This window comes from Panthera tigris, chromosome A1 (assembly GCF_018350195.1).
Source record: "Panthera tigris isolate Pti1 chromosome A1, P.tigris_Pti1_mat1.1, whole genome shotgun sequence".
Lineage (NCBI taxonomy): Eukaryota > Metazoa > Chordata > Mammalia > Carnivora > Felidae > Panthera > Panthera tigris.
The window spans coordinates 86214443-86225593 of NC_056660.1; the positions used below are offsets into that span (position 1 = coordinate 86214443).

The window sequence follows — 11151 nt, forward strand, 5'->3', positions numbered from 1 at the left end:
ATCTCTGTAGTAAGGGCCTCACTCATGTCTTCCATTCTTCACTCATGTCCAGTGAGTATCCTTATGATCATTACTTTACATTTCCTATCAGGCATGTTACTTGTATCTGTCTCTCTTTGATCTCTAGCTGTAGTGTTTTCCTATTTTTTACTTGGGATGAGTTTCCATTTTCTTAATTTGTCTAAATTTCTGGGACTCTTTCTGCATTTTTGAAGTCAGCTATTTCTCCTGTTGTTGAGGGCACTGTCCTTATGAAGTAAAGATTTGCAATGGTCTGAGGTGTGGTGTCTCCTGTTTCCCAGGGCCTGGTGCTTCCCAGAGTGTCTCCAATGTGTGCTGCATGTGCTCTGATATTTTGTTCTGGCTGCTTTATCCATCAGTAGAGTCAACTTGCAAAGGCCCTCTTTGCTTAGTGAAGGTAGTTTTAGGTCCTGGAGCTGAATGTGGTGTATTTTAACTAGATGTGCTTTGTTATCTTTGTGAAATGAGACCTATCACTACCAACACCTTAATCTAGGCTCTGAAAAAAAAAGGGGGGGGGTGATGTGGTTTAGCAAGGATTTGGTCTGGGCTTCTTGGGAGGGGGCATTGTGTGCTGGGACTGAGGCAAGTGTGACTGGAGAGGGAGTTCCACCAGGGCAGGGGGGAGTTGGTGTAAGCATGTTAGGTAGCAAAAGTCAGTGCTGAACTGGTTCCAAGAGGCAGCCTTGTGCTTATGCTGAGGGGACAGAGAGGGAAATGGCCCAGGCCATTTCCTTTGTTCCAAGAGGGATCTCTGCATAAATGCTGTCTCTCTGAGACAAGCTCCAAAATGAGCAAATAACTTCTCTATTGGGTGCCCCAGGCTTTCTTCAGAGTGCTATTTCCATGCTGTATGTCTGTGGGTTGTTTGCCTACCTTCCTTCCAAGAGAACACCAATGCTTTATGTACTCTATCCCACCTGAACCCACTGACCTTTAAAACTCCAGGCTTTAATCCCTGAAGGTGGTAAAAAAATCACAAAATTTTGCCCTTCTCACTTTCCAACGAATTTGCACTGTCATTTCATTTCCCCCATGTATTCTGATGTGTGTTTGTCTCTCACTCTGCTCCACTACAATGGCTCCCTCCCCACTGCAGCAGCTATAACCATTTCTCTCCCAAACTTCATCTGAACTTCCTAACTTCTTTGATGTGACCTCTTCTCTACCTTTAGTTGTGGAATTTGTTCTGCCCTTCTTTAGATCAATTCTGTGGTATTTAGGATGATGTGATAGTCAACTAGTTTTATTTGTGGGACAAAGGGAGTTTAGGTTCCTCCCATTCCACTGTCATCTTCTCTCACACACTTGTATCTTAATAAATAATACACTTTGAATTAGAGTTAACATATTATTTTTGTGACTGAGTCCTCTATACCTCCCTGTCAGCAGTTTTTATTTCCTTCTACCTTCTTTCCATCTTTTGGTTCTTCTTCATAAATGATTGCTGTCAGTCTAATAATAAAGTAAACAACATAAAATGTCAAGTTATTTAAAGACACACTAGTTAACCATATCTAACAAATTTAGCCACTGCTCCAGTATATCTTGAATTTAGTGGGGTGCCTACTTTAAGCTTCACTATGTACTCACCTTGCTGCTAAAGTGTCAACTACATCCCATGAGGATTTTCTCAGGGAATTGTCAAGTAATTTGTCCTGATTTCCCCCCATGACTGTGACTTTTAAGGAAGAGGAGACGGAGGAATAAAATAGAAATGTATCATTGAGTTTCCTCAAAGGCAATGTGATATCTTCAAGAGAAACAATATATTGTCATCAAAATACTACCAGCCATATATTTAGACAGTTCTTTCTTTCCAAGACAAGAGAGCATGCTTTCTGCCAATTTTATCCAGTTTAAATTTTTGTGGCTTTAACATCTGGAGTTTTGTGTATTTCACTCCAAACCTCACATTGTGGAAACAGAAATACTCCATTATTTTGCTTATCTTCAGGCATATTTTTTTCACTTAAGAAGAAAAAAGGCAAAGTTACCATGATTTTATGTTAAAATATAAGCATAGAAAACTGTAGATATTTTTTTCTTTTGAAAACATTTTCAACATTTTCTTTTGAAAACATTGTCCATGTTGGCAAAGGCTTGATTTGTTGTGAACTTGGTGAGATTTCCCACTCTTTTGAATAGGGTGCAATTAGATTCCAAAGTGGTTTGTGTAACACAAATACAACACCATTAAGATAAATAACATTACATACAAATAAGTGGTGACACTTTAAAAAATATCAAAGTGGCTGGTAAGCAATTGATTGAATTTTAAAAATTTATTTAATTTTACACAGTATTGAACCTAGCAAAAGTCATATAAGGAAGGCTTAATTCTTTTACATGACATGCAAATTCTGCAGTAGAGAATAAAATGAGGAGTAAAAGGAAAACACCTCTCAAATTTATAGTAGTAAAGTAGTAGCATTACTTCATTCCTTCTTAAGGTCTATAAGGATTTTTCTATCTACTTAAAATCAGATAACAGATAGCTGACCTGCCATTAGTATGGATAGCCCTGGAATGCTGTATAAGATACATATTGGTGTGTTGAGTTTTGGAAATTGTTGTTATTATAGAAATGGCATGTCAAAATGTTTATAGTCTAGCTTATGCAGCACAAGTACATATGATGAAGCTATCTTTTTGTAAAGTTTTGAAAATGACTAGGAATCAATAACAGTACAGAGAAGAAAATAAAAAGATATTTGAATATTTTTGAAGAAAGCTTCACTAGTGATAATAAAATAGCATAAAGCAGGGGCACCTGGGTGGCTCAGTGGCAAAGTGTCTGACTTTGGCTCAGGTCATGATCTCATGGTTCGTGAGTTCAAGCCCTGCATCTGGCTCTGTGCTGAGAGTTCAGAGCCTGCAGCCTGCTTCAGATTCTATGTCTCCATCTCTCTCTGCCCCTCCACTTCTTTCTCTCTCTCTCTCTCTCTCTCTCTCTCAAAAATAAATAAACATTAAAAAAAAAAAGGGGTGCCTGGGTGGCTCAGTCGGTTAAGCGTCCGACTTCGGCTCAGGTCATGATCTCACGGTTCATGGGTTCGAGCCCCGCGTCAGGCTCTGTGCTGACAGCTCAGAGCCTGGAGTCTGTTTCAGATTCTGTGTCTCCTTCTCTCTGTGACCCTCCCTCGTTCATGCTCTGTCTCTCTCTGTCTCAAAAATAAATAAACATTAAAAAAAAAATTAAAAAATAAAATAAAATAAAATAAAATAAATAAAAAATAAAAAAAATAAATAGCATAAAGCAAACAAAAAAAGAGAGAAGACACTGAACAGTAGAAGTAAAAATAGATCTATAAATGCAGAGCGTAGGTATATATTAAAAGTGACCACCTAACGGGGAGACTAAATTTGGAAGGTAATTGGGATGCCCAGAGTTAAGGAAAACTGTGGAGAAAATTACACATGATTGCAGACTTAAAGCAGTATATTACATAACCAGTAATACAGAAAGAAAATATTGCTATATCTAGAGGGACAGAAAGAGGGGAATGGATTGTGAAGGGTGAACCATCCCCGGTCAGAAACAACTGCTTTCTAGTCCCATTGAGTGGAAGTCCTGGGCTTCAAGGCAAAGTGGAGTCTGGTCTCAGGAATTTAATCTGCATAGCTGGGAAAAGTTGATAACAACATGTAAGTTGCCTGATAAGGGGTGTGTGTGTGTGTGTGTGTGTGTGTGTTTGAGTTTATTAGAAGATGATACTTTCAGTTTTATCATGTTCAGGTTAAAATAAATAGTAGTGTAAAATAAACTAGATTTCTGATTTAGATATCTAAGTCTTGGATTTGGTAAATTAAGTGATATCTTTGGAGGGACAAGTAGAACTGAGAAAGGATAGAGTCAAAAGAAAAGAGAGAGAAATAGAAATGTAGAGTAAATGGTGGCTAAAATTGAAAGAAAAAGGGTGAAATAATAGTAAGTGGTAATCACATAAGCAAACTAGTAAAAGGAAGGTCTACAAATAGATGGTTAGATGTTAATTTTAAAATTCTTAGACATACAGATGATACACTTATGAGTATGGGTATGGATATGAACATATACCCAACTTAACTTAAGACCAGCTCAGGTTATACTGTTAATTATTAAAAGTTCTCTGCTTACTCTTGAAACTGTCTGGATTTGGATGTTAAGTTTTAAGAACTCAGTGGATAGAGAAAGAGATATACAAATAAGTATAACCACTTCTATGCACAAGTGTGTTCATAAATTTCTGAGTACATAAGTGTGTGTTCTATGCATCAACTGAACACTATTCTTGGATGAATTATTCCTATGAATTTATTCTAAAGTGAGTATTGATACATTTTGCTTTCTATTATAATGACTGTAAACATGCTCTGGGACATAGAAGCTTTCTGAGTGCTTCTTTGACCTCCATGTTTTTCAGGCTGTAGATCATGGGGTTTAACATTGGGGTTATAACCCCGTATACCATGGAGATGAGTCTGTCTCTGGCGGGAGAGTGTGGACTGGATGAAGGGCGAATGTAGGTAAATATTGCTGTGCCATAGAACAGACAGACCACTAGGAGGTGGGAAGCACATGTGGAGAAAGCTTTGTGCTTCCCTTCCACTGACTGGATCTTTAGAATGGTGGATATGATGTAGATATAAGAGATAAAGGTGGCTAGGAAGGCGCTGATCCCTAGGATGCCTCCTACCACCAAAACAAGCATTTCAGCTACATAAGTGGATGAGCATGAGAGGGCTACCACGGGGGGGATGTCACAGTAGTACTGGTTAACGCGGTTGGACTTGCAAAAAGACAGGCGGAATGTGGACACTGTATGGAGAAGGGAATTGAGAAATCCTGCTGCCCACATCCCAGCTGTCAGCTGGACACAGCGAACCTTGGTCATGATGAGCATGTAACGGAGGGGGAAACAGATGGCCACATACCGGTCATAAGCCATGACAGCAAGAAGGAAGACTTCAGTCCCTGCCAGGGCCACCAGGAAATAAAGTTGTAAAGCACATCCAAGGAAGGAGATGCTGTGGTGCTTAGTCAAAAGATTCTCCAGCATCTTGGGGACAGTAGCTGATGGGCAGAATATGTCTAAGAGGGACAAATTTACCAAAAAGTAATACATGGGTGTATGTAGCTTTTTCTCAGTCCCAATGGCCAAGACAATGGCCCCATTTCCTACCAAAGTGACCTGATAGATGATGGCAAAGACCACAAAGAGAGGGTAGCGCACCTCAGGGAGGTCAGAGAGCCCTATGAGGATAAACTGAGTCACGGTGGTAAGATTGTAAATGTCCATCTCCTCTCTCCACAAGGGATTTTTCTGGAAGAAATGAAACAAACAAGGTAGAGTAAAAAGCCAAGGATGAGAAATTCTTGGAAAAAAGTTGGTGTGTGGCTGATGAGTTCTGTTGCTATGAGATTTAACTTACTAGAAAAACTGAAAAACAATATCTGTATTCATGTTTCTTGAAATAGTCATCCATATTTCTTTATAAAGAAGCAGACTTCTGAGAAACTAAAGAGACAATAAAGATTTGCATTCTCAATAAAGCAGTTATGAATCTTTCTTCAGTGTTTGGGATTTCACAATTCAGTGAACATTGGTGGTGTGCTTCTCACAACACTTGGGTATATACATTATTTTGCCTCGTATTATCTAAATGTGTACAATTTTATGCACTAGTTAAATTCTGAGTAGCTTGAAAGGGCAAACATGCATTTTACATGATATACAATTTGAATAACTGTTAGCAACTAGGAGACATATAATGTAAGAATGTTTATCTAAATAATTGTTCACTAACAAAAAGTGGATGGTGTGGTTTCTGTTTTAACAAATTGTTTCTACTGGTAAGAAATAGATGTGGGAATGCTTTTATAACTTCAAAATTATAATAATTTAAATATGAACATTAGCATTTATCTTTCCACAAAAAGCATACTTAAAATACATTAAATACATTAAAATAGCCAGTAAAATATAAATAAAATCATGGTGCACCTCGGTGGCTCAGTCAGTAAGCATCCTATCTTGATTTTTGCTCAGGACATGATATCACAGTTCATGACATAGAGCCCGCTGTCGGGCTCCACAAAGCAAACACAGAGCCTGCTTGAGATTCTCTCTCCCTTTCTCTCTGCCCTTCCCCCCTGCTCTCAAAATAAATACACTTAAAATATATATAAATAAAACCTGGGTGACAGTGTTTGTAAACAAATCTATTTACATAATATTCAATGTCTTTACCCTTAAGATTTAAAATTTCACCACATGTCAAATTGTTTGAAGATATATGGAGTTTAAAATTATATATATAATCAGAAATGATAATATCTTATTTAAATAGTTAATTAGGATGACTATATACAGAACTGATCCTCTGGCTGTACAAACTCATTTAATTTTAATGCATTGGTATGTAGTTTAATAGTCCACATAATCTTAATGTTTAAGAGTATTTGTAAAAAAATAACTTATTTATTTTTTTTAGTTTTAGAAAAAAAAAACTGTAACTGACCTTCCACAAATCAACACCTTCGCTGATGTTTTGTCACTTTGAAACTATTTTCTATATTTAATGTCATATGTGTCAGATAGTAAACATTAAATTCTATGTTAAACACTAATTGTTTAACCACATTTAGTGATTTGACTTTTTTTACCCACATTTAGTGATTTGACTTTTTTTTAACAATGTGAAATAAGTCAAAAACATTCTAATGAACATAAAAACTAGTTCTATATCAGATAACATAATCAACATGCATCATTCATAACATAATGCACATTCTCCGAACTTTGTTCTTTATTAACTTTTTAAAACAAGTGTACAGTCTCCACCCATAGAATTCAGAATTTGTTTACTTGGTGATGGAACTTTATTTACCTCAGCAATATCCTCCTCTTGAAGTCATTATTTAAATTTATATATTAACTTTTTAATTAGAAAAATAAGAGCAATCTTTTCATTAATGATTTATAGCTGAGAAGGAAGTTCTATAACATTCCTTTTTATCACAGAATATGGATAATCCATATACTAAAGAATCTGAGAAATTTGTGTGAAATGCAATATCTCACCTGCTTTGTGGGATTGGTGTAACTGTAAGCATGAATGTATATGAAATCAGTTTTTTTTTCCTTTTTGGTGTCTTAGGCAACCAAAGATATATTTAGAATTGGGACAAGGGATGCGTGGCTAAGATATATTTCTCTTGGAAATTACCCACAAGTCAATCTATCCTATTATTTATAAGACTTACCATATGCATGATGTGAAATCCAAATGTACCATAAATAAAGCTGGTTTCTTTAGCAAATAGTTCCTTCCAATTTCTACTATATAAAGGAAAACAACATCACTCAGTTAAACGAAAATAATCATCAAAAAATCTTAGGTCTTGAAATAATTCAATATTTATAATTTATTTGAACATCAACATCAAGAAAATTATATTTAACTTACCTTTAAAAATAGGAGGATTATTTTTGTTAGAGGCATATTGTTAAAGAGGTTCTGTAGGCTTTTTAACACAATGACTGATAGCTAATAAATGGAAAGAATTAGCAATATCCAAGATTTAATCTTTCTACCCACTTTATAGCATCCTTCTTGTCTGTTGGATCTCATGGATCCAATTTTCTCGGGAGTGTACATTCATGTCAACGGGTCAGAAAAATTCGTTAGGTACATCAGCATTCTACTTACAGAGGTTTTAGACACACGCTTCTATGGACATGCTTAATATTTAGTGCTGAAATTAAGCTATGTTAAGCATTTATTTAAATATACAATCTATAATTTTCAAAATTCCTCACTTTATCTTATTCATTCAGTATAAGTTTTAACTAGTTTCTTAAGTGTATATGTTTTACCACCTTACTAACATCTTCACAATCATCCAATTATTTATTTTAGCTTCAGAAGTCCAGATTTTAACATACAAATTTCTTTTCAAGTTTAAGCGTACTCACTGTTAACACAAATATTCAACAGGCACAGCTGGGTGACTCAGTATGTTAAGCATCTGATTCTTGATTTCAGCGCAGATCATGATGTCACAGTTCATTGATTGAGCCCCACATGAGGCTCTGTGCTGACAGCATAGACCCTACTTGGAATTCTCTCTCTCTCGCTCTCTCTACCCTTCCCCAGATGGCATGCTCACACTCTCTTTCTCTCAAAAATAGACATTAAAAAATAATCAACATTAAGAAAGCCAAATGATCTAGTCACAAAAAGCATTAATAATTAAAAGCAAAATTCTCACTTATATATAGGGTGTCTATTGCATTTTATTCTATAGTTGATATCATGCACACTTTTCCCTTAGGAAAATATATAATGACTCTAGAGAGAATATTCAGCTTTTCTTCATATATCTAAATTACTACCAACAATTTAATAATGGGGACTTATTAATAATAATATAAACATACTAATTTTATAGTCAATCTAGTGGAAATGGATAAAAAGGTTAAATTATAGAAGAGTAAAAATTTGTGACGTGTTTAATTGTCTAACGTAAAGTTGTGCATTCGGTGATTGTAGATAAAAGGCATATAGATGTTCATTATGCCCTTCCAATTTTTTCTATAACTTTGTAATATTTTCAATAAAATGTTGCAGGGAAAATTTTGACAAATGACATTATCCAGAGTTATCTGGCTACATGGGCTTCTATGTTTGTAGTTTTTAATTAAAATTTTTAAATAATAACTTGCAATATTTGTAATCTCTTTTTAGGTCTTTGCATTTTTTCTCATGTACTTTATGGAATAGATTTCATCATCAACTGTGTTTTATGTTATTTTTACCTTTTAGACCTTTGGACAACAGAGGTGTACACTATGTTATAAAATAATAAGAAATCATCCCTATATTTTCTATCACATCGTCTCAAATCTTTCCTTTCCTCAGCTTCCCTTTGGTTGATTACTGTATTTGTTGGAAAGTTTGATACACTTGAATCCAAGAAAGTCCCCCTCAAAAATGTTGCTTAATCAAAATGACACTTTTTATTTTTCTTTCCACTCTAAAGAAATATAGAGATAAATGCCGCTTTTAAACATCACCCTTAGGTTTTTCTTAAGCTTTGTGTTCATATTGCTCTTAAGGAACCAAAGGAACATGGCAGCTCCATCCATCCATGCACTTCATTACTGTGACTCCAATCATCCATACACATGGTCCCCAATCATTGTCTCAGGGTCCTGACCCCTGGAAAGATGGAAAGGGATGCAAGCTGAGTTGAGCCACTTGGAAAAGCCTTTCTGAAAGCAATTATTAGAATTCTAGTTACTCTAAATTTGAAAGCGTTATCTGACCACTCTCAGGTTCCAAGGAATCCTGGAAATTTTAAATTTCAGACACCTTTAGAAAGCAACTAGCAATTTAAAGGAGTACATATACTCTGAGTTCTTATTTTGGATAATAATATGTACAAAAAAAGCATGTATTTTTTTTTTATTTTATGCTATTAGTTTATCATATTTGTAATAACTAACTTAATGGACATTGGAAGCTTAACCGACTAAGCCACCCAGATGCCTCAAGTGTTGCCAATATTTAAATTATTTTGTTTATTTTCTTCCTCTTGAGTATATATATTTTATATAATACAAGTTTCTTGTTAGAATACAGTCTTCAAATAGTTTATTACACTGTATTTTGTAATTTCGTTGTCTTATCATTGTCTTCCAGAGAGTATTATTTTTTTCTTTATTGACTTTTTTTACCCGGTTTTAGGTTCACAGCAAAATTGGGGGGAAGGTTCAAAGTTTCCACATATACTCCTTACCCCGTACATTCATAGACCCACCATTATCCACATCCCCCCACCAGACTGGTAGGTTTTTTAATATTGATAAACTTGCATTGACACACCATAATCACCCAATCACTGTATTTTACAATGTGGTTCACTGTTACTGTTTTATCCTTGATCATAGTACCATATAGTGTGATTGCAGCGACCTAAAAATCTGTCTAATCCACGTGTCTCCTTAATCCCCAAATGGTTCCTGGCAACCACTATTTTTTTTCTTTCTTTTTTGGTCTCCACAGTTTTTCCCTTTCCAGAAACTTTTACTGGGAGTTATACAGAATGCAGCCTTCATAAATTGGCTTGTTTCACTTACTAATGTACACTTAAGATTTTCCATGGTTTTCCAGTGCTTTATAGAGGATTTCTTTTCAGCACTAATATTCCATTGTTGGATATACCAGTTTATTTATTCATTCACTTGGGAAAGGGCATCTTGGTTGTCTTCTTGTTTTGGCAATGATAAATAAAGCTTCTATAATTATCCATGTGCAATATTGTGTGCAATTATTTCAATTCTTTTGGTAAGTACCAAGAAACAAAATCGCTATACCACAGATTAAGAGTGTTTAGTCTTACCAGAAACCACAGGACTATTACCAAAGTGGCTGTACCATTTTGCCTTCCACAAAAAACTGAATGAGTTCCACATCCTTGTCAGCATTTGATGTTGTCAGAGTTCTGGATTTTGACCATTCTTCTAGGTGTGTAGTGATACCTCATTTTTCTTTTAATTTGCATTCCCTGGTGACATGTTATGTGAAGCATTTTTTTCATTTGTTTGTCACCTGTGTATTTTCTTTGATGCTGTTTGTTAAGTGTTTGGCCTGTTTGTTAATGGGATTGACTGTTCTCTTATCTTTGAATTTTAAGTGTTTTTGAGTTTGAGATAATAGTCTTTTATTAGATATATCTTTTGGAAATATATTTTCCAAATATATTTCCAAAAAAAAAAAAAAAAGGCCAGTCCATGCCTTATTTTCTCATTATTTTGGCATTGTCTTTCACAGAAGTTTTTAATTTTAATGAAGTCTTGATTGTCAATTATTTAAAATACATATTATAGAAATATAAAAATATAGATTGTGCTTTTGGTGCTGGTAGATAACTGATTTTTTAATTTTGATAAAATCTAGGGTTCCCCCCCCAGCATAGATTATGCCTTGGTTGTCATGAGTAAGCACTGTCTGATTTTACATTATTAAAATATTCTTTGTAGTTCTTTTCAAAAGTTTTATAATTTTATGATTTTTTTTTTGTATGCAGCATGAGATTTTGGTCAGGTTTCATTCTTTGCCTACGAATGTTGAAATATTCCT

The 11151-nt window shown here is 35.0% G+C and overlaps 1 protein-coding gene across 1 annotated transcript; it reads right to left on the reverse strand.

The window, feature by feature from the left end:
* Positions 1-4355: 4355 nt before the first annotated feature.
* On the reverse strand, positions 4356-5303 carry LOC102956857 (olfactory receptor 5V1-like). The gene has a single exon (XM_007084995.1). The coding sequence runs from the start codon at positions 5301-5303 to the stop codon at positions 4356-4358; it is 948 nt and encodes a 315-aa protein (XP_007085057.1).
* Between the last annotated feature and the right edge of the window lie 5848 nt (positions 5304-11151).

Bases quoted from the DNA above. Each gene is read 5' to 3' on its own strand.
- LOC102956857 (XM_007084995.1), bottom strand. From the start codon at position 5,303: ATGGACATTTACAATCTTACCACCGTGACTCAGTTTATCCTCATAGGG.